A 23,861-nucleotide genomic window follows, 5' to 3' on the forward strand; every position below is an offset into this window, starting at 1 on the left:
GGTGAAATCCCCCGATAAGCTCTTCCGTGGAGTGGCCTCGTTTTCCCAGAGGCGCCGGGGCTTTCTCTGCCTGCGGCGGCTGGAGCACCGTGGGGGGATGCTTGGCGATGCAATGGGCAACGTGCGGAGACGGGCAAAGGCAGCGGGCGATGGCTCTCGGCACATACCGGCCCCGATGCTGGAGCTCTGCCTCAGTTTCCTCATCTCCCACCTCCTTGAGCCAGCCTCCACTGCCCACAGTGCCGAAGGCACTGCTGGTGCAGCCAAGGAACCTGTGGGTGCCCCAGCAAGGGGCCTTGACATTGGGGACCCACCGGGACCTCATGTAGCTCCAAGCCTAGAGCTGAGGTCTGCCACCCTCTGTGTGTCTCTGCACGGCGGTGTGTGTACCGGGATTTGCTTGATTTCAAAATCCTCTGTAGCTGAGACCCTTCCCTCCGGGCTCTGTGGCCCCAGGAGCATCCTTCCATGGTCTCCTGTGTCTGCACCGGACAGAGGAGTGCTGGGGTGAGCACAGGGTCTGCAGCATGCTGGTGTTGCCATGACTCCTGCAGGAACGCAGCCCCAGCTGATGCATTTTGCCACGGCGTGCCCCCTGTGCTCCCAGGGACATTGTGGGCACAGCTGAGCCTGCTGGGGCCAGCAGCATGCACCCTGCCTGCGACAGGGCTGAGCCCCAGGAACAAATTGCACAGATGAGAGGGATGCAGTAGCTGGGTGGGGGGGGCAGGGTCAGCTTGTCCCTGCTGCATAGACAGGGCAGAGCCACCCCCCAGGGCCCTGGGGCCATGCTCAGCCAGGCCCTGCTGTCCCCCCCAGTGCTTCCATTTTTCTCCCTGCAGGATGCAGTGCTCTGACTGCCAGTTCAGCTGCTCCAGCTGCCCCCGGCTTCCTGCCCCCACGGCCCCCACCATGCTGCTCCATCTGCTCCCCGCCTGCTGCCGGCCCCGCGCCAGCCAGCCCTGCACCGGAGCTGAGCACCAGAGAGGCTCGTGATGTGATGCACGCAGCAGCATGGGACAGGCCAGCTCGCTGCCCAGGGGGATGCTGGGGCTCAGCATCCCCCATGAGTGCAGTCACCCGAATGATGCAGGAGCCCAAATCTTATGGGAATGCATGGAGTCCCGCTGTGGAAGATGCTGCTGCCAGGCTGGCACAAAGATGCCCGCCCTGAGGGCATCCCCTGTGGTGCCACTCTCTGTGCCTGCAGCTGTGGCCCTGGGTGACACCTCCATAGATCAAGGTCACCTGTCCAGACCTCTGCACTTTGGGGTGGCCACAGGGCCTCGGCTGCCCAAGAGCAGGGGACGAGTGGGTTGGACCATGTCCCACAAGCCCTGTGGCGAGGGGTGGCGGGACCATCTGCTCCCTCTGTGTGGCTGCTATTTTAGGCTGGAAAGTGCTGAGGGATCCAACCGGACAACAGGCACGTCTCCACACCACCGGAGATGGCAGCGCCATGGCATGTGCTGAGGTCATTGGGGCTGTGGACACCTCCTCCTCCTCTTCCTTCTCCTCCTCAAGCCAGGGGCAGCCTAGGGGAGAGAAGAAGGGGAAGATCCCACAGCAGAAGGATGGAGCCAAAGGCTGTGACTGTGCTGGCTGTTCAGGGCTTGCTGGGAGCCAGGCAGAGGGGTTCTGGCAGCAGCTGACACCTTCCCTGAGCACCAGGCACGCTGCTGCTTTGGGCTGCGACACCCCCAGGCACCCAGTCCTGGGGCACCCGGGGAGGGGGGGGCAGCCCCAGCCCAACCCCCTGGGCGCTGAGAAGTCCTGGGGTGGCCCTCGGGCAGGGGTGGGGGGCTGCCCCCTGGCTTTGTGTCCACTGCCCGCAGGGGTGGCAGCCCCTTGGACTGAAGGGACCCCCTTGGCACAGCCCCCGGCAGCAGCCCCATATGGGCAGCAGGGCTCTGCGGGGAGGGACAGGACTGTCCCCTACCCCTGCATGGAGGACGGTGGTGTTGGGTTCTCACCATGGCTGTGCAGGTCTGGGCTTGTCCCTGGCTGAGCTGCCGGGGGCCCCTGTCCTGCCAGCGGGGGACATGCGAGTGGCCAGAGAGACAACATGAACTGGGGCTTGTTCCCGCAGCCCAGCAAGAAAAAGGCCAGCCTGGCACCTGTCCACAGGCAGGAGCAGCTTCTGTCCCCGTGTCTGGGGTGTGTGGCCCAGCTGCCCTGCCATGGCTCGCCATCAGGGCCGGGAGCAGCCAGGCTGGGCCAGTGCAGGGGTAAATCCCCTCTTCTGTAGGGGTTTCTGCCTGCTCAGTGGTGGGTCCTCCCCCAAACCTAACTGGGAGCGGAACCAAGATGCGCACTGCATCTCCATGACTCAGTTTCCCCACCAGCAGCATGCTCCTGCCCCAGCCTCTGCTGACAGCGGCTGGGGAGAGGCCCACCCCATGCTGCGCAGGTGGCTGTAGCTGTAGCTGTTCGTGCTAATTGTTCACTGACTGCTGACACCGGTGCTGCACAGGCCCTGGCTCTGCCAGGGAGGACAGGGGTGGGCAGCACAGGCTGGGGCTGAGGGCTTGGTTTGTGCATCTCCCTGTCACCATATGCAGTGTGACCCTGGTCACCGTGTCTGCGTGTGACAGACTCAGTTCTGCTGTGTCCCAGCCAAGGGGGAAACTGAGGCACGGAGGAACAATGTGTCCACAGGTCACACTGGGGGTCCGTGGTGATGCTTGGCACTTGGCCAGCCCCAAAGCAGGACAAACCTCAGCTTGGGGGGGGACATGGGGGCTCACATCTGTCCTACACAGCCTGCGAGGCTAGGGGGAGTTGCATCTTGCTCGGCCTCCCCAAGGACTAGTCCACTGGGCCCATGCAGAGAGCTGGGAACACAGGGCCAGAAGATGATGCAGACAGGCAGTGCCTGCAGGCCATCCACTACCTCTGTCCTTGAAGGCCACCTGTCCCGCCATGGCTGCGGTGGAGCTGGGTGCCTCCTCACCACTGTCCTACCAGTCCTGGTGCCAGGGTTACCAAGAGCCCTGCTCCGTCCCTGGCTCTCCCTCACACCGTTACCAGTACCTCCCTCTGACCAGCATGTCCCCATGGGTGGTGGGGAGCAGTGGCAAGGTGAGCCCGCAGAGCCAGCCCCAGTACTGCGTGGCAGGAAAATGGAAAAAAACCCAAAGGTTTTGGGGCTGGCCAGTTTCATCAGCTGCCTGCCCAGGCCAAAGCCCTGCTCTCTCCCTGCTCGCTCATGAGATACAATACCCACCTGGCTCAGGATATCTAATCTCCTGAGTACCAGCCCCCTGTACCCCTTGGTGCAGCTCAGAGAAGGAAGGGGTCACCCAAAGTGGGGTCCCCCCTATGTGTGCCCCGAGGACACTGACCCTGGTGGGTCTGGCCACAGCTGTGGAGGCCAGTCCCCAAACCTGGGCAAGGGCTCTCTTGGCCCCCGCCCTCGTGTCACACTGGGAGTGGGGACCTGTCGAGTCAGAGCAATGTGGCAAGGGACAGGGAAGGCTGGTGGGGACCCCACAGACATGGGAGAAGGAGGACAGCTCTGACCGTGCCAGTACGGGGCAGTTTCAAACCTAGAAAGACCTTTCTGGGCATTTGCAAAAGGCTGTATCACTCTGCCAGGAGGGCTAGAGCCTCACCAGAGAAGCAGGTACAGGCAGGATGAGGTGGGTGGCAAGGAAAGGCCTCCAATAAGGGGATTTTCCCAGGACTCCCCCAGCCCCAGTCTGGCAGTGGGACTGGGGCACTGGTGAGATGGTGTCAGGGGAACCCAGCACAGCTCACTCGGACAGAGCAAAAGGATTTGATTCCTCAGAGAAGCTCAGAAAGCAACTGGGGAAAAATAATTTGAAGGACGTTAAACACCAAGAAACGATGTCCACCTCTGCCATGTGTGCTGGGCTAATTATTGAGAGCCGGTGAGATGCCGCATCCTCACCCAGATAGATGCGCCTTGTGCTGAAGCTGCAAACCTGCTTGCTCATCCTGACAGACTGGGCAGCCAGGCCAGTGTCGGTCACGCTCTGGGACCTGCTCAGCAGGATGTGACAGGCTGGCTGATGCCAAAAAGGCAGCAGGTCCCAAAAATGCCCAGCCTGGGGAGATGGGAGCTGAGCTGCCCTCCCACAAGGTGCGTTGCAAGCCCAGGGGACAGGGCAGGCTAATCCTGCCCCATGGGTGCTCTGCGCTCTCTGGGGTGGTGGGTGTGTGATGCGGTAGATCCCTGCTGGCAGCTCAGGACCTGCTGCTGCCCGGCAGGAAGTTTCCACATCAGTTTTGTTGGTGAAGGGCTGGGCAGCGCTGACGGCACAGCAGCGAGTCGAGAGGGAGGCGAGCAGCCCTGGTGCGGGCTGGGCAGCTCAGCACAGGGACCGCGATGGGAATCGACAGCGCGGCACAGGCAGCCGCCAGCCTGTCCTCGGGGCCACCCGTGAGACGCAGCCCGGCGTCAGGGCGATTGCACTTGCGGGGTGACGGCTCAGTGAGAAACGGGGCCAGGGCACAACTCGAGTCAAGCGTGAGCAGCTCCAGTGAGGCAGGTGAGGAGATGGCTTCTGGGTCTCGCTCGGCTTCCCAAATACAGCAGAAACATCTGCATGACCCCAGTGTGCAGCTATAGGAGCGGGTCAGGTTCCCGTGCCGAGCATTGAGAGGCAATGCAGGATGTGTGCTGTGCCATCCGTGGCCTGCGATGCTGCAGGAAGGGGAGGCAGCAGGGGCTGGCCAGGCCAGGCAGGCAGGGGGGTGGCTGCCAGCCCCTGGGCTCAGCGTGTTGCTGGGTCACTCCCTGTGGGTGCTGCAGCCACCAAAGCAGTGTTTACCAGGGTGAGGGCTCCAGCACTGCGGGAACGGCGTGGGGCAACCCAAAATGGGAATGGCTGGGCTGTGGCACCCATCTATGGCCACCCTATGGGAAATGGGGGTGATGGGCACCCAGCACCTTGCCATGCCCCCAGGGTCCTGGGAAAGAGCCCATCTGGGGACCTACGTGCAACATGGATGGCACCAGGAAGGTGTTGGGGATGCTGCTCAATGCTCCACTCCCACGCTGCTGAATTTACAGCAGGGATTAATATTTGATACCTTCCTTTCACCCTGGGCTCATCGTTCCCCAGTTGCCGTCCTCACCGCATGGGCAGCCAAGGCGGGCAGTGCACTGCAGCCCGTTGGGGAACAGCGCATCCACAGCAGGGCCAGTGGAGAGGCTTTGGGGTGGCCAGAGCGGAGGGCTGGCAGCTGTCACATCCCCTCCCCTGTCTGCAGGAAAGGGATGAGGTGGGGAGTAGCACAGGTGGGCCTGGGGTGACAGGGCAGGAGAACAGGACAGTGGCATAGGCATGGGGAAGACCTCTCCCCCCGACTATAAGCTGCTGTAAAATCCCTTGTTTCCAAGGCAATATGGGGATCCCACAGCTGGGAGCAGGCAGAGCTAGGATGGGATGGGATGCTCGCCTGCCCCTTGCAGCTGCCCACTGGGCACCCCACAGCTCCTGCTTGGGGGTGATGCTCTCATTTCCCCTGAGCGAGGAGCAGCTGAGCTGGCTGGTGTCATTGTGATGCCTGGGCCAGGTGCAGGGAGGCTCTCCCCTCCTTCCAGCTTCTCTCCTCCTCTTTCCCTCACATCACTTTCCTTCCCCCAGCTCTGAAACAAGGGAGAAGCCAGACCCTGCTGCCCACTTCAGGGGCTCAGGAGGGAGCTGGAGCCTGTCCCACAGCCCCCAACGGCTTTGGTGGCAGAAGAGGGTGAGTGTGAAGTCTGCAAAGCAGCCACTGGCTTTAGGGTCCCTGCCTGTAAAGGGGGTTGTAAACCCCGCATTCCTGTCTGCCTCCTTGGGAATGATGGGTTGGTCCCCAAAGGCAGGCAGGCAATGAGTCTTGAACTTAAACACAGGGCATCCATCTGCTGATCCGTGGCAGTGCCAGAGGCAAGAAAATGCCTGTTTGGGGTGCCCTCGCCCCACAGAGAGACTGCAAGGAGGGATCTCAGCATTGCCCTGCCAGCTAGATGCAGCACCAGTGTGCAGTGGGAGCTGTGCCCCAGAAGCCCAGGCAGAGCAGCCAGCAGCAGTGCTGGGCAGGGCTGCCAGGCATCCCTCCTGCCTACCCAAGCAATGCCACATGCCAGCAACAGTCACTCGTGATCCCTCAAAGTCGTCAAGCCCTGAAGCGATGCACAAACTGACCTCCTTGGTGCTGGGCTGATGACTCTAATACTAGGCAGTGCTCAAGGCAGCGAGGCCAGGGTGGGAGCCCACCACCCCGCACCCTTCCATGGAGCTGTTTCCTGCCAACGGCACAAGAAGGGGTGTTTCTCCTACCAGCTCCGGGAAAAAGCCTGCTCTTTTCCCAGCCTGCTGGCTCCTTCCCACAGCCAGTCTACAGACGCCAGCACAGTCTCTGTCTGCAGCTGCCACCCAGGCCAAACCTCAGGCACAGGCAGATCTCGCCCATGCCAACACATGCTATCCTGGAGCCAGGAGAGGCATGCAGAAGAGGGGAGAGTGGCATCTCTCAGGTGTCCCCTGCCACCAGGATACACAGCACACACTCCCCCCTGCCCCATCTCACCTCTGCGGTGACGGAAAGCCACCCCACTGCTTCCTTGCTCCTGCTGTAAGGCAGAGCCTGCCAACAATTTGGAGATAACTAGGAGTTTTATGGGTTCACACACTGGCTTGCTGCCCCACAGCAGTATCCTGCATACAGCTCTGAGCAGAGCACACAAGCATACAGATAACACCTCCTGCTTTAACCTGTAATGGTGCTCCAGTTTCCCACAGGCTACTCCGTGCCTGAACCCGCAGCTTTAGCCAACTACACCATATCTCACCTGACCAAGGTCTGCCTGAGCCTACGAGACCCACCAGGTTCAGCCATGATGGCTCTCTGAAGGTGCCAGGGGATTATTTCCCTTTGCTCAGCAACCTCCCTGTGAAGTGTGTGAAAGATGGAAGGCTGGATACTCACCATGAGCCACCCTATGACCAGGAACACGTGTGACATGGCCAAGATGCTGAAGGCTTGTTTTGGATGCAAACCCACAAGTTAGAAAGGCTCAACTACTTGCCCTGCTATCTTTAAGCAGTAGACTGAGCCAACACTGGATTAATTATATTATGCCATGATGGAGACTGTTGCTAGGTTACAGCAATCGGTTCCAAAGCCCATCCTACTGTGGGATTTCCCTAGAATCACTCATTTGCGAGCTCAGGGGCATCCCAGAAGGACAGGCAAGCACTACAGTCTCTCCAAGAAGCAGGATCCTTGACTGCAGGGAAGTTGCAGGCAGCACACCCATTAGACAACTTGCCCCCAGCCCAGCCATCTGCCTGCTAGCTGCCCTCCCTTCAGCTCTGCCTGGCCTGACCTGCACAGCCCAGGTGTTTGTCTGGCCCCACAGCACCTCCAGGAGCCTCTGAGAGCACCTGCAAGTTCCCACATTTATTTTGTGTCCTGCTAAAACACGAGTTTCAATAACCTTTTCATGATCACTGCTGGAAGGAAGGAACCAAATTCCCACCCTGGGCCTCGGCAAGCCAGGGAAAAACTTGTGACCTTATGGGAGTAACAGATATAGGGTGGAGCTGAATCCCTCAAAGGGCAGGATCATTGCACTCCTTGCATGTGGCTCTTGTCATAAATCATGGGGAATGGTGAAGACCAGGTGCACTGGTAAGCCAGCTGCTAGCTGCAAGCTGCCAGCAGAATACAGCTGTGAAGAAGGCCAGGGTGCAGCAGGAGATGTATTGTGCAGGAATCATTAAGTACCAGCCCTGGCATGACCTCATCTGGACTGGCGCGGCCACAGAAAGATGAACTCAAAGGGGAGCCGGTGCCAAGGACGGCTGCTAGCACAGCCAGGGGACAGCCTGTCCAGCAGAACAAAAGCAGCGCAGAGATACAAGCCCCGTCCGCACAGGGCTAGGAGGGGGGAGCAGTATTTAAACAACAGTGCTGGCAAAGGAACAAATAAGCATAAATTGGCCAGGAATAAATCTGGATGGCAATTATCAAGCAGCTCTTGAGCCTCAAGGCAAAAGACTGATGGACAGCTTTCCACAGGGATGCCAGAGACTGAGCACCAGCTCAGTGGTGGGAGTGCAAGGACGGTCACTCTGTCTTTGCACTATTTTTCTACCTGGTATTTTGACAAGGGGGTAGAGGAAGCCATAGGTTGGGTATCAAGAGACGTGGTCCTTTTGGCACAGGTTGTGCCATGCAGGGCTGGGGTACACGGCTCAGCAGCTTGATTATCTTGCAGGCATGAGTTTTGTGACAGCCACTAACACAGATTAACATGAATAAGAGCTTTAGCAAGCAGGGATGGCCACCTGTGCTAAGGAGACTTGGGTCATCAGGAGAAAGACGCTGTGAATCTGCTGCCTTTGCACAGGAGGAATCCTCGGGGAGAGGATGTACAAGCATGGAGGAGTCAGACAGCTCCAGGCCACTCGGGTGCAGGTGAGCTGGAAGGTCTTGCTAAAATGGGCTCCCAGCTGGGGAGAAACAGGGATGCCAGCACAGAAGGCACACTGTGAAGCCGGCAGAGATAAAAATGTCAGTCTGCTCTTGGAATAAGACTTCACCCCTGTCTTGTCGCAGCAGCTGCATCAAGTCACATGCCAGAAGTTGCGAAGAGTGAAAGGAGCTGCTAACGCTCTATCATCCCACGCCAGGGACGGGTACAGCAAGGAACACTCCCCAAAATAAACGCTGGGCACACAGCTCCCATTCATGTCTTGGGTTAGCAGCACAGCCCTGGCTGTCCCAGCCAGGATGCTACACATGCTGTCCACAAACCAGACACACAGACTCCTGCAGACTAGTCTTCTCTCCTCCTGGAGGGCTGCCAGACCAGCCCTGATGCTCCAGCAAACAGAGGCTGCTCATCAGGCAGCTCTTGTACCGCACCCTGCAGAGGCTTGGTCAGCAGCTGAGCAATGCTGGCTGAGAAAACACAGCAGGTGGGAACAGGGGACTTAAGACTTGCCTCTCATGACTTATCATGAACGCTCTGGCTTCAAGCTGGCACAGTGGAAGCCAAGATGCAATCATATAGTGGCCGAGGGCCCAGCGGATCTCAACCACCCAGTGGTGTGGAGGCAGGGAACAGGCAATATAGCTTTCAGGCATGTGCCTCCAGCAGCAGCCCCAGAAGGACAGGGCTCCCCTTGCTGCACTTGGGAACCAGGCCCAGCAGGCAGGCTACAAATGCAGCGATAAATCTGCACTTCTCCCTGCTGCTGCTCTAAACCAACTGAGACCTTGTACTGCATGCAGCTCTGGCCAGCATTAACTGCAAGAAATTGCAGCTCCTCAGCCTCAAGCTCTTGATTTTTTTTGGATGACTCATAAACCCAAAAGCAAATACACTGGTACCTCTAGAGATGCTCACAGGAACTATTTATATCAACGTGATCCTGCAGAAGCTTCCCCGTAATGACAGGCACATACACATACTTCTTATATTTAGCTTTTTTGAAAGACTGGGTATGGGAGACCCCAGCTCAGACAAGGTCTATTTCTTTCTCCTTTCACTCACACTTGCTGGCAATGGATTACACCTCATGCTGTAGCCCTAACTGGTTCAGCATTCTTCGCTGCTATTCTCTTCCATGCTCCCACTTTACCCACAGGGTGGGAGTTTTCTGGCCTTGCTGCCAAAGCCAAAACATGCCACACACCCTCCTGGGGCTCTAATGTAAGTAAAGAGTACTCTCGCATCTGCTTTTCTCTTTTAAAGGAGTATTTTGGAACACAATGACTCATCTTTGCTTGTTTTTGACTCAGCTCCTTGTGCTGACAAGAAACATGAGCTGCAGGGAGTGTAAAGGCTCCTACGGTGGTCAAATCTGGCCCAGGTGAAAGACAAACCAATGCCAACATCAATGTTTCCAGGGGACTCAGCGCCTGTACAGCCTTCTGCTAACAAAAAGCTGCATTCACAAGTAAGCAGAGCTGAACAAAAACGCTATCTCCCTTATGCTGCGTGAAACGACAGCGCTCTCAGGTCAAATTTGTTTTGGGGAAAGAACTCATGTTTTTTATGTTCAACTGTGGTTTGTTGTTTGGTTTTTTTTTTAATGATTTTTAATTTAGTGCCCTGTTTCATGAAGTGTAAGAATGCAACAGTATGAGGAAGGGGCAGTGGGATGTCCTTCTGTGAAACAGTCCTGGAAGGACACACAGCTCCTGAGCCCAGGCAAACATGCTTGTGGTGGAGAAGAAGACATGCAGAGGCAGTTGTACAACAGAGCTTTATAGTCAGAATGGATTGTACCAGGTTTTTTCAATGCAAAATGGAACATGACCCAAAATCTTCACAGAACAGAAGTGCTTTCAGGAATGCAGCCAGCTGAAGCTCAAACACCTGCCTGCCTTTTCACACGGGAGGCCACAAACCGGTCATGTCTCAATCCACTTCTTCCTCCCCAGACGTGCAAAGTTTGAACTGTCCCATGCAATTTCCCTACAGTGTCATGTGAAATGTGGTAGTGCTCAGAGAAGTAGGCAAATGCTAATGGCAAACAGACCTGAAAAATATACTGCTCATGCAGCAAAAAACCCCAGTTTGCTTTATAGGGAAACAGTTACAAGTGCATTTTGGGGGCTGGGGGAAAGAAAAAGAAAAATGGAGCAGGTAACTGCCTGCTGGTCAAGACAACTCTGGAGTGTATAATGGATCAAAAGAAGTCCTTGCTTTATATGCATGTAGAAGGAAACTCCAGTTTGGATTTCATGGTTGACATTTTACAACAAAAAGGGGAGACGGAGAACAAAACCAAACCTCAAATCAACCTGCAAGCAACAGGGTAACGTAATGCACAGAACCTGGAGGGAGCTTCACTGTCTGAGCTGTGAAAGGGACACCAGAACCAAACCAGAAGGGTGTATGGAGAACTAAAAAGCTCCATCAAACACAAGGGCTGCTCACTGAGACACAGGCAAGTATGAAGGGCTGGCCTGTAGCGCCCATCCAATGACAACCAATGCTGCTGAGCAAGTACCAAGCCATGGGTTTAAGTTCAAAGCAAAAATTAAAAGGCTTCCCAAACTCATGGGATAGGAGGAGGCTCTCCACTTGGGGCAGGGAAAGGCAGCATGTTGGCTGCTGGGAGGCTTGGCCCAGTAAACACGGCTGCAGTATCGACAGAAGCTGGACCAGGAAGGATGCTGTCTGAGCTACAGTGGTTGTCCCTCTCAGTGTAGAGAGGCAGCCGGTGTTTTACAGCATGACTGTAAAATGCCTGAGAAGCAAATGCCTTGCCATGCTAACACTTCCCTGTAGACAGTTCTGAAGCTCTGGATATCTTCATTTCCACATGAGAGTCATGTCCCTGAGAGGTACCGAAGGGAGGGGATGCTAGTATATGCAAAATCAAGGGTGGGAAATGCAGAAAAGCACTGATTTTTCTCTCTCTTTCAGGTTAGCTTTGCACTTTGCATTGTTTTTCCAAACTGCATAGCAGCTTACGTGTAGTGTCTGAGACACTGGGGCCACGGAAATCAATGGGGCTTCATGAATTCCAACAGCAGCACCAGTGAGTGCTAATTAAGCTGCTGTGCAGAAAGGTCCCATTCAAAGGACTCCAAAATCACACACACTCTCTCTCACTTTGGCCCTGTGGCTGCTGTTTTAGAGAGCTGTACTATAGCATGATCTGCTCGATTTAAAGCTCATCAACTGCTGGGTGGAGCAATGGCCAATACCACCTTTCTCATTAAAAAAATAGGAAGAATAAAAAGTTAAAGACTTGAGACAGGCGAGCACGATGCATTCATGCGGCATGTTTTGTTGCACTCCTCTTAACAAGACAGGAATTTCAGGTGTGCAGGAGTGGAATATAGCAGAGGCAGAGCAGGAGACAGGTCCCCTTTGCCTCCCACACCCTGCCAGCTACCCAACAGGGCGTCTCTGGAAGGAGAAAAACGACAGCCTGGAAGTGGGCCTGGGAACTGTGCCCTGAACCTTCCCCTTACTCAAGTACATCTCAGCTAGGTTTACTTTGTGTAACAAATGCACCAGAACAGCACACACAGATGTAAAGCTTTTCTTTTGCCAACTCTGTTTTGAGAGAATATATGGCAAACGGCCAAAGCTTTACACATCTGCACCTGTCCTGGTGTGACTCGTAAGAAAAGATGGAGACAGCCACGACAGAAGAGTCCGCTGCATGTACATGCAGCCAGCCTACAGCTCCTCATAGTCCCCACCTCCTCGTGGTTTGCTCATGCTGGCTCCTCCTCCTCCAAGAAAAGCCTCAAGTTCATCTATCTCGCTGTTTTTCTCCTTGCTCTTCTTTTTCTTTTTCTTTTTCTCTTTCTCCTCTTTGCTCTCCTCCTTCTCTTTGCTCTTCTTGTGTTTGCTCTTCTTTTTCACAGACTTCTCCTCTTCCTGCAAAATGAGAAAATTTTTATTAGTAAACCCTCTGAGCATGCCAGTAACCCAGCATATATCACCCTGAAACTTGGCTCTGACAGACTTGGAGTTAATTCCAGAAGATCCTTCTGTGAGATTGGACAGAAGAGAGGAAAGATCATCTGGTTTATACATAGTAGTGGTCCATCAGGCAGTTTGTGCCAACAATACCACAGTACTGGACAGGCAGAAATGTCAAAGACAAAGCCTCCTGCAGACTTCCCTTGCTGCCTCTGAGATTAGGTCTATCGGGGAACCCCTCTGCTTGGAAAAAGTCATGGTGCTATCAACAGACTCAACCCAGCAGAGATGCACTGCTCTATTTAATCCTATATTTTATAAACTCGAACGCTGCCTTTTCAAAATTCAACTGTTCTAAAAGCTTGCTTTTAAGCTTAATGTTGTCTGCAGAGCCTGGGAGGCACAGATCCTAGGGTGTGAGAATGGAAGGAAATCCACCAGGTACAGAGAGTACACTGCAGAAGGCCACCCCTCTCCTTGGCTGGTAGATAATATGGCAGATCAGCTCTGAATAATTAAATAGTACCTCTTTGCTCTTCTTTTTCTTCTTCTTTTTCTCCTTAGAAGGTTGCTTATCTGTTCAAACAAAAAACCCCAACATTGTTTTTAATCCATTTAAACAGTAAGAGATGCAATTCTGTCCTGTCCCAGTTTCTAAGAACAAAATATTCCACCCTGGAGCCATGTGTAAAGGCAATCCCAACGTCTCAGGACAAACTGAGCCCCTTTAGAAACCAGCACAGGCCCCAGCAGTCACACCCTAACTTAACCATATACATCTAGTTTAATTATGAGCATTATATTATCTATATCATTCTGTGTTATGAACACTGACCTGGGTGTTCACTGTATTACAGCTACTAAGAAACAAATATAGAGACCAGCTCTACAAACTGGTCCAAAGGTCAAATTGGGGACCAGATTATTATTTCAACAACTGAAGAAGAGCTCCTGGGAACAATTTTCCTCTGACCACTAAATACTTGAAGGCAGATGGAAATCCTACCAGGCATGGTTTGTGTTTCTGTGAGTTGAGCTAGTAATGGAAGGACCATTCAGGACATGGTGTCAACAGACGGGAACACCCTGACAGGGTAGCACTCACTGTTGTTTGAACTGTGTATGGAAATTATATCACCACAAGGCCAAAGCATCAGCGCTGCAGCCCTGCTCTACAGAGGTGGCTACTTTTCATGGCATCAAATGAGTCCCAGAGTCCATCACTGTCAAAACATTTGTCCCAAGTTATTGTGGCTGATGACTTGGCTGCTGATTTGACTGCTGAATGTTCACTGCCTTTGCACAAAACCTTCTTGAACAGGAGAGTATCTACTTGGCTGCTTCACAGGAGGCTTTATAACTGCACCATGTTTCACATGTGGTATTCAATTGTCAATCTTACCTACACACTGTTTTTTCCTCAGCTGATCTGTAAATACAAGTAAGCCATGGAGAAGTCTAATTGCTCGTCAAGCTCCAACTGACTGACTACCAAGATATGTTTTTATATTTATCCCAGAAAGAGGACATAAGAGGAACCCACGTTGAATTATTAAAGATGCTAAACTGAAGCTAAATTATTGACCTGGGCCTCTGCAGATGCACTTCTAGCTATTTCAAGCTGTGCTGTTCAGCAATTCAAAGCGACAAGCCGATGAAGCCATCGCAGCCTGTGACACCTTGCTTACACTTTTGAAATAGCTATTCAAAGGCATCTCTCTCTGGTGCTGCTTACAGCCTTTTCCCCTTTTAAGTCTTTAACTTCCTATCTTTTGCGGTGACATCAGGGGCAGATCTATTGGAAGTTGCTTTGCAGTAATGCCAAGACAGCAGAAATTATTTGCACAAGTAAGATTCGTTCTCTCAGGGAATGGGGTGGTGGGGGGGGAAGCCCAAGGAATGCTTAGGTTGTGATCAGAACCCACCCCACCTTTCCCCAAAATAGAAGAGCAAATTGGCAGGGTATGTCAGAGCATTTTGCTCAAGCTGATCCAAATTCTTGAGGGGGTGGACACTGTAATGCTGAACACCACTTCCCAGGGATGCAAGGCTAAGCAGGAAGCCTAAACAGAAGCAGTGTGTGAAAGGTGTGCTCCTGCTTCCAGCTGGGACAAAAATAATACGTGGCTGATGCCGCAGATGAGCAAAGTTGACCCCGCCCCCATGGAGAAAAACTTAAAGTTATTTATGCTGTGTTAAACCACATTAAAGACTCACACAGGGCACTGCATGAAGTTACAGGGTATTTTATTTAGTGCAAATTGGTTTGCTTACACCCTGGAACCATTTTGGAAAAAACAGATGCCTGACAAACAAAATCAGCAAGAGTGAAAATAAAGTGTGACCTTTACCTTCCTCACTGCTCTCCTTGGGACCAGTCTCTTCCAAACCCAAACCAAAGAGATCTGAGTCATCTTTCAGTTTAAAGGAGTGGACTGTTGATTTCACAGGTTGGGTTGGCTTTGTCAACGAGGTATCGTCATCAGATATTTCAGAGAGATCTTCCCGGACTGGGAATTCATCCTAGAGACAAGAAAAGGCAGACAACACCAACAAATGTTTCAACCAAAATCTCTAAGCATTTTGTACACAAAGACATCAGATGTCAGCAGGTGGGGAGGAGGGAAGGAAATGGTAGCTGAACTGAGCTGTTACTGTCTGGAAATCAATGTTCTTGATCTTATAAGCTCTATCTGTTTCTTGCCTCAGTAAAATGCCTCAGTAGTGCTGGTACTAGAAAGTGTGCTCTGGTAACTTAACATTCATGCTTAACATTCCCTGATGTAAAGGGATTAAACTAGACCTTCAACTGCGTTAGCTTAACAGCATCAGCCTCTAACTGCCCTGGAGAGGCACCTCGGTTTTGGGGAAAATCTAAAAGGCTGAAAACTCACCTCCAGACCTGACAGACAAAACCTTTTTTCTGTGTAGCTCTGCGGGGTCTCATGTACCAGAGCAACACGCAGCAGGGCCAAGGAAGCGGTCTGTGTTTGCAGAGTAATTCCCTTCATCGAGTCAAAAGAAAATGTGCTCCCAGGGCAAATTTGTCCCTTCAATGTGGGCTAAAAACCCGGATGCTGCAGAGACTGGATATCACCCCAAAATCCTCTGTCTCTGCATGATGGGAATGGAAATGAAGTTTAATGATCTTCTGATACCTGCCAACTGATCCTCTTCAGAATTTGTTAACCATCCTTTCTTTATATCCTCCATACTGACCAAACACAGCCTCGCTCTGCTGTTGATCTAGGCAATGCCCCCCTCCTCCTTGCTAATGGTGGTGTTTTTACTGCTTTGCCTGACCAGTAAACCTTGTAGTTGAAAAGCACTGACAAGTTGTGGGGCATCTCCATGACACTGTTGCAATGGCAAGCTCCCTCACAAATCCCATCTCTCATCATCATATGCTAAGAGAAGTAAACTTGCTCTAAATACTTTTGCTTTCACATTAAAGTGCCAAGAAAAGCAGGTACTGAAAATGCTAAATTAATGGAAAATTACTTAATAAACAGCATGGCACACGGGCAAGGTCAAAGAAAGTAGGACATCCTTTCTGCAGGATTCTGGAATGATGCAAACACAAAAAACGCTCCTGAACACCAGGTAACCCAGACACCAGGAGTACCCCTGAACAGCAATTGCCCATCCCAAATCACGGTTAGCAGTTTCTAGAGATTGCTCTGCTGGCTGTGAGTACAGATCACTGAAATCAGGGATATCTAGAGCCACAGCAGCAACTTCCTACCAGCCTAGAGAAGATGCTTGTCTTTTCTCCATCTTTAATACACGACAGGGGCAGAGGGGACTCCTGCTGCACTGTGTGTTTGAGCAGACACCTGCAGGAAGCACTGAGCAGCTGCCCATGTGCTGAACATCACAGAGACATTATAGCTAACCCAGCTATACTGCAAAGTCCTTCTCAGGCAGATTTTCCTACTTCAGTAAAAAGCTTTGCCAAGCAAATTTTGTAATGGCCTTCTGATTGCTGGATTGACTGTTGGGAGCTCACTCTCTCTGGCATGCATACACTTCTACATGTTAAACTTTGGGTGAAAAAACATTAGCTTTGTATTTTATACCTTCCACACTACTGGACTGACTGCATTTTGGACCTACTGAGAATAAACAGCACATTAAAACCCAAAAGCACAAACTTTGTTGCCATGTGTGGCTTCAACAATCAGAGCATTAGTGGGTTTGTGCTTATATCAATCTCTTCAGGTTGCTTAGCACCTGACTAGCTGTGACTGCTGCTGAGAGATGGGACAGCAGATGAAAGCCCTGCTCAGTGAGATTCCTCAACACTTCAAGTTGAGCTTTGCAGCAGCGCACAGCGATTCATGCACGTTATTTACCATTTTCTTCTTCTGGCTGTCAGAATCCTCACTTTCGAAGTCTGGGTCATCCATTACAAATGAGAGCATCTGAGTAGCTATTGGTCCCTCTTGATCACTGTCAGACTCCTCAGGCTTTTCCTCTTTGACCACTTTCTGCTTGAGAGCATGTCCTTTGCTTTGGGAAGTGGTCTTTGGCGCCTGGACTGTTGCTGGGGTGGTGGCAGCAGCAGCAGGCAGGCTAGTGTGGACCTTGCTGCTGCTGTTTCTTTCAGACCCAGAACGTGGAGGTAAACTGTCAGGAGGTTTCAGGTCAGTTGCTTTGGTCAAAATTGCTTCACTCTGTGGTTTCAGAGAATTTCTGGAAGACCTGAGAAAAAGAAAAATGTTGTCGGAGCCTGTCCACTCCCATTGTGTGAAGCAAAGCACAATGACCAATTAATAGCTGAGCCTGCCTCAAGCACTGCAATGTGCATCTCAACACGAAAGGTAGTTCATCCTGGGGGCAGGGTGGTCAAACACATAGTACTGAGGCTGAAGATAACCCTTGTATCTGTGTGGACACTGATGCACAGATGCCTGCACCAGCACGCCACAGCTGACTATCACCCACAGGATGTGGTATGTGGAGAGCATGATCCAGTTCATCGTTCTCCAGCACAGAGTGTGGTGAATGACTTCCACTCCCTTCACCACAAGACTCTACTCCTCTGTCCTCCTCACACTGCTACAAACAGACATTCAGGCACTCAGTTACCGTCTCTTGTTCAAACTTGAGAAGAAGGCTGCGCCATTCCCAAGCAGAAACGTACCAGTGACCACAGGAGGACAGTGCTCAAAGGCGTGCTGCCTAGGTGCAGTGCAGGAAACACTGTGTAAAGCAGTCACACCTAAAGTAAATACAGCCCCGCTTACAGTTGAAGGAACAGGCTGAAGGAATACCAAGACTTCCCAGAGGGTGCAGAGAAGTCAGTGGTAGGACTGAGAAGAGGCCCAAGCTTGCCAGCACAACCCCACACTTCAGGCTGTGCTTCGTACCTTTTTTTTTCCTGCTCCATGTTGATGTCTTCATCAGGTATGAGTACAACCTTAGAGTCCTTCACCTCTTCCTCTTCCTCCTCCTCACTGGAGAGGGTGACGTTCTTGCTGGGCACCCGTTCTGCTGCCAACAAAGGTTTGCTGGGGATTTTGTCATCCAGATCCAGGTCATCTTGGAAACCTGCCACCATGGGGTTCCCCCCAGGCACCTCTCCATCACTGCAAAATAGACAATGATCAGACACAGCACCACCAGGATGTGCTAGGACAGACATGACTCCCCTTGAAAGCAGACTGCCGCTTGCCTGGCTCTTCCAGTCAACATCCCTCAGCCCAGGGCAGCAGCACTGCCAGCCTTCCCCCTGCACACTGCCCAGCTGCTACGCTGTTCAGGCTGGACCTGCTCCCTGCAGGCTGCAGTGGTGGCACAAGCCCTGTACAAAATGGGCCACAGAAGGATGCGTCACATTGGCTGCTACCACTCAAGCTAAAAATAAGTGGCTGCAAAAGGTGAGCCTCAGTGCTACAGAGCAGTCTGTTGCTTCAGCTCTATCAGAACATCTCCAGTCCAACATGCAAGGATCAGTCAATTAAACCATGGGAACTGCTTGCCTTAATCCCCACATTTTGTAATTAAACCTCATCACATACTGCCACGACTATGGGAATTCACTTGCAGCTATTAGCCTCCTGCAATTATTTCTATTTCTCTGCTGCTCCCTGAAGCAGGCAGCTACCCAGACACCATAACCATGCTTTAACATTCCCCAAATTAAATTAACCTAAGGACACACTTCTAGAGCTAGGAGTTTGTCAGACTCCATGGATGTAACACAGTTATGTGTTCAGAGGCATCTTGATAGAGAGCTTCGCAGCTGAAATTACCAGCTGAGGATTCTTGTCTGATTGTCCCCAGGGCTCAACAATTTTAATACTTTCTGAAGGATTTGCTCATGTCAGGATTATAGATATTTTTTCCAGCCTTGGCTGATGAGCTTTTGCATCACCTCTCCTCATTCTATTTGCTTTATCTGCAATGGATACCCAGCTCCTTCTTGATAACCCACCATACACAAGTCACTGTCCTTTTAATGACTCGATATGGATTGTACAAACACAGCCTTCATTTTTATGCAGAGACAAAAAAAAAAGACTATACCTTGGAACTGATTAGATTTTAGAGGCATAAAAGGAATCACAAAAACCTAAAATCCTTAATCTGGAAGAAGGTGGTGTTCCCAATCACCAGCACATGGCCAGCACTGGCAGAGACAGTAGAGGATGGTGGGCTGATGGGATGGAAAATGCTGAGGCCCTAACACAGTCCGGATGATTGTACTACTCACTCAGGCTCTTCTTATGGCTAGTTACTGGTTTACAAGTTAGTTTTAAAGAATTAATACATCTGCCAACAGATAATGGAGTCATTTATGACATATGGGACACCACGCTTATGACAACCAGTGTAGCACATTGAGAGTGATTACAACCAATGCTTGTCTGGGTTAGAGTGCTAAGATCAGGGCCCACATCCGCTCCCTCTTTCTGCTTTTGGTGTGAATCCCTCTGCTTTCAGGACTCACAAGGCAGCTCCCAGCTAAGCAGAGACAGGCTGCTGAAGAGCCCCTTCATCAATAACACTGCTGCTCTCATACCGAGCCAGAAAGGAGGCGCACAGCCCGTCCCACACTGAGAAGAAAACTGGTGCCCAAAACAGCCTCCAAGGCTGGAGAAATTACAAGTGAGCGGTTTCTGAGGTCTGTGAAGCACTGGCAGGGTTTCCTCTTGAAATGCGCTGAAAAGAAAATGGAGTTGCATCCTAAAAATGGCAGGGTATTATTCTGAACTAGTGACACTGCATTTCTTTAACACGTCACTGCTCTATTAAGCATAGGGAATCTTCAGAGATTGTTGCCTTCTACTGCACACCATACAAGACTTGCAGCCTTTAAAGCATTAAGAACAGAACATCCACATGTGTACACACACCTGCACAAAGTGGGTCATCTCCCTTTGCAGTGAACACACTGCCTCCATCTAGAATTTCCACACAAATCGCTGAGTGACAGCTTAAGAGCAAAGCAGTGGAGTGAAAATACGTCAGGAAAATCACTGCTGCAGTATAAACAAGGTCTGACAATGCAAAATTAGTATCAGCTTGTGGTCCTGAGGTTCCAGCTGGAAGGAATTCAGAGCACGCAAAAACAAGCACATCGCACTACTCTCTCCAACACTTGATGCGCTGCCAAGCCTGCCTTACTGTTGAGCCAAAGTGTTTGCAGGCACAGGTACCCACCAAAAATGCCAACGCTTGCCGAGGTCTGCGTCTGAGCTACTGATCAAAGAGCATGTCGGGGTTTCCTCAGTGAGCCCTCCATTGTATACACAGAATGGCTGCTGGTGATGAAACAAATCCTGCTGCAACCGCAGCACAAGGTCTCAAACCTGGATCAACTGTGTTCCACTAGCTCTGCCGTGCGGCCAGTGGAGCCAGCCCCATGGGCAGCCTGCAGAATCCTCATGCCACATCAGTTTTGGGGGCTAGAGAAAGACGAAAAACCCAAACTCTAATAAAGCAGATAAGCTAAGGGAATCACACACCACAGGATGAGCCTGCATGGCTGTATTCTAGGAGATGGGAGCCTTCTACTGTGAACCAGTGTCCTCAGCTTCTCTCACTTGGTCTAGTGCAGCTGGGTACCACTATGTAAGTAACAGATGCCATAAAAGCACAGAACCAGTTCAAAGCCCTTCAGATGTAAGGACAAGGAAATCTAACGAATATTTTAGGTAAATGCCTAGTGATGCTAAGAAGACAGAAGAGCAATAGTTAGGTGCAGCATAAACTCACTTTGAGATACCTACAGCCCACCCATGGACCTAGACCAGCCTGACCCAGCAGGAGGGAAGAGGGGAGCCTATTTGGAGCCAGACTAGCTCCTCCAGTGCAGTCACATAACACACTGGCTCAGGGCATCAGGCTAAAGAGCAGGAAATTAAGTCCTGAAACAGCAAACTGGGATATTGAACTGCCTTCCTAATTAACCGGTAAAGAAACTGATTTGGGGAGTTCTTTTTATTGCAAGCTAGAGAACCATAACATGCCATTAAACAAAACCCAGGGCTCCATTAATCTCTGTAGATCTGTGCTGGGATTTAGCTATAGCAACACAGAGAGATCAGTAAGTGCTGAAAGTTTCAGCAGCTGTCTGATCTTTGGGCAAGAATAGCCTTGTTCCACAGGCACAAGCGCATTCCTCAATGATAGCACACTTAAGAAAAAGAAGTGTTTTTTTCTAACATTACTGCTCCATGTCAACTCTTGCTCCATTGTTTAGAGATGTTATGGAGTAGGGAATGGGAGAAGTTCACACGACATCACTGAAAAAAAAATCAAGAATTCCCTATGTCAACAAAACGGACAAGAAATACCAGATTTACAGCCTCTTTCTGAAGCTCAGAAAAGCAAACAAGTTCTTACAAATGGAAGCAAACACACCCCTGAGTTCAGGAAGCAGTTCAGTTATACAGCATAACATCCTGCTCCAACAACGAGAACAAGACCTTGCCCTCTTCTCCAAGGAGTTGTCCTCTAAGTGAGAGAGCAGCTGGAGTGCATGAAGCTCTGCCTGGGGATGGATGAGGAGCCAACTGAGAGCTTATGGGTTAGGATTCAAGAGAGGACAGGTAAAGGTGACACTATAGTGGGTGTCTGTTACAGGCTGCCTCACCAGGAAAAACAAGTGGATCAGGCCCTTTATAAAAGGATGGGAACAGCCTCATGTTCGCGGGCCCTGGTGCTCGTGGACTTCAGCCACCTCCATATCTGCTGGATAGACAAGACAGCAAGGTGTAAGCAATCCAGGAGGTTCCTGGAGTGCATTGATAACTTCCTCCTCTGAGTGATAGAGGAGCCAACGAGGACAGGTGCTCTCCTGGACCTCATACCCACAAAAAATGAGGGGCTTGTTGGGAAGGTGAAAGTCAAAGGCAGCCTTGATGGAGTTGAGGATCCTGAGGATCCTCAGCAAGCTGGACTTCAGGTGAGCAGATTTTGGCCTCTTCAAAGATTTCCCTGGAAGGCTCCTGTGAGATAAGTCCCTGGAGGGAAGAAGGGCTCAAGAAAGCTGGTTTAAGATTCAAGGATCACCTCCTCCAAGCTCAACAGCAGTCCATCTCAATGTATAAAGAGTCAGGCAAAAATGCTAGGAGGCCTGCACAGATGAACAAGGAGCTCCTGGATGAACTCAAACACAAGAAGGAAGCATACAGGGGGTGGATGCAAGAACGGGTAACCTGGGAGGAATACAGAGACACTGTCCAAGCATCCAGGGATGAAGTAGGAAAGCTAAAGCCTAAAGGGAATTGAATCTGGCCAGGGATGTCAAGGACAACAAGAAGGGCTTCTATAAGTACATAGGTGACAAAAGGAAGGCTAGGGAAAATGTGGGCACATTGCTCAATAAGAAGGGGGACCTGGTTACACAGGCCGTGGAAAAGGCTGAAGTACTGAATGCCTTCTTTGCCTCAGTCTTTGCTAGCAAGACAGGTCTTCAGGAATCCCAGGTCACAGACATGAGGGGGATTATGTGGAGCAAGGAAGATGCACCCTTAGTGGAACAGGATCAGATCAGGGATCCTGGACAAAGCAAAACTGGACATACTTAAGTCCACAGGCCCTGATGGGATGCACCCACGAGTGCTGAGGGAGCTGGCAGATGTCATTGCGAGGCCACTCTTGATAATCTTTGATCAATCGTGGCGACTGGGAGAAGTGCCTGAAGGCTTTCCTGAAAAGGAAAGCAAATGCCGCTCCTATCTTCAAGAAGGGCAAGAAGAAGGACCCAGGTAACTACAGCCCAGTCAGCCTCACCTTGATCCCTGAGAAGGTGATGGAGCAGCTAATCCTGCAAACTATTTCCAGGCACATGAATGAACAGAAAATCATCAGGAGTAGTCTGCATGGATTTACCAAGGGCAAGTCATGCTTGATCAACTTGATAAAAGTCTATGATGCAATAACTGTCCTGGTAGGTGAGAAGAGCAGTGGATACCTTACTGAAGTAAGGTCTTTGACACTGTCTCCTATAAGATCCTCCTAGGGAAGCTGTTGATCTACAGGCTGGATGAGCAGACAGTGAGATGAATTGAAAACTGGCTGAATGGGTGGGCCCAGAGCGTGGTGAACAGTGGCATGAACTCTAGTTGGAGGCCAGTAACTAGTGGTGTACCCCAGGGATCAATATGGGACCCAGTCCTGTTTATCATCTTCATTAATGATCTGGACGATGGTGCAGGGTTAACCCTCAGCAAATTTGTAGATGACACCAAACTGGGAGGAGTGACTGATGCACAGAGGGCCATGCTGCCACCCAGAGGGCCCTTGTCAGGCTGGAGAAATGGGCTGACAGGAACCTCCTGAAGTTCAACAAGGGGAAGTGCAAAGTCCTGTACCTGGGGAGGAACAACCCCATGCATCAATACATGCTGGGGGCCACCCAGCTGGAAAGCAGCTTGGCAGAAAAGGGCCTGGGGGTCCTGGTGGACGCCAAGTTGAACATAAGTCAGCAAGGTGCCCCTGCCTCAAAGAAGGCTAATGGTATCCTGGGCTGCATTAGGCAAAGTATAGCCAGCAGGTCGAAGGAGGTGATTCTTCCCCTCTGCTCAGTACTGGTGAGGCCGCACCTGGAGTGCTGTGTCCAGTTCTGCGTGTTCCTCAGTACAAGAGGGACATGGGTATACCAGAGAGAGTCCATTGAAGGGCAACAAAGGTGCTTAAATGACTGGAGTGTATCTCACATGAGGAAAGGTTCTCTCACATGAGAGCTGGGACTGCTCAGCCTAGAGAAGAGAAGGCTTGGGGGGACCTTATGAATGTATTTAAATACCCGAAGGAGAGTGCAAAGAAGATGGAGCCAGGCTCTTTTCAGTGCTGCCCAATGACAGGACAAGAGGCAAGGGGCAGAAACTGAAACACAGGAGGTTCCCTATGAACATTAGGAAACACTCTTTCCACTGTGAGGGTGACCAAGCACTGGCACAGGTTGCCAGAGAGGATGTGGAGTCTCCATCCA

General features: G+C 51.5%; 1 protein-coding gene across 3 annotated transcripts in view; it reads right to left on the minus strand.

Annotated features, from left to right (window-relative positions):
* Nucleotides 1–10,218: 10,218 nt before the first annotated feature.
* Nucleotides 10,219–23,861, minus strand: part of RABL6 (RAB, member RAS oncogene family like 6) — a 59,978-nt gene continuing 46,335 nt past the window's right edge. For all 3 annotated transcript variants that reach the window (XM_049832300.1, XM_049832299.1, XM_049832302.1), the window contains 5 exons: nt 17,788–18,006; nt 16,771–17,119; nt 14,767–14,938; nt 12,942–12,991; nt 10,219–12,370 (listed from right to left, as the gene is read on the minus strand). In XM_049832300.1, the coding sequence (XP_049688257.1) occupies nt 12,167–12,370; nt 12,942–12,991; nt 14,767–14,938; nt 16,771–17,119; nt 17,788–18,006 (994 nt within the window). In that variant the 3' untranslated portion in view covers nt 10,219–12,166. The remainder of the gene's footprint in view (nt 12,371–12,941; nt 12,992–14,766; nt 14,939–16,770; nt 17,120–17,787; nt 18,007–23,861) is intronic.

The sequence above is a fragment of the Accipiter gentilis genome, chromosome 29 (assembly GCF_929443795.1).
Source record: "Accipiter gentilis chromosome 29, bAccGen1.1, whole genome shotgun sequence".
Lineage (NCBI taxonomy): Eukaryota > Metazoa > Chordata > Aves > Accipitriformes > Accipitridae > Astur > Astur gentilis.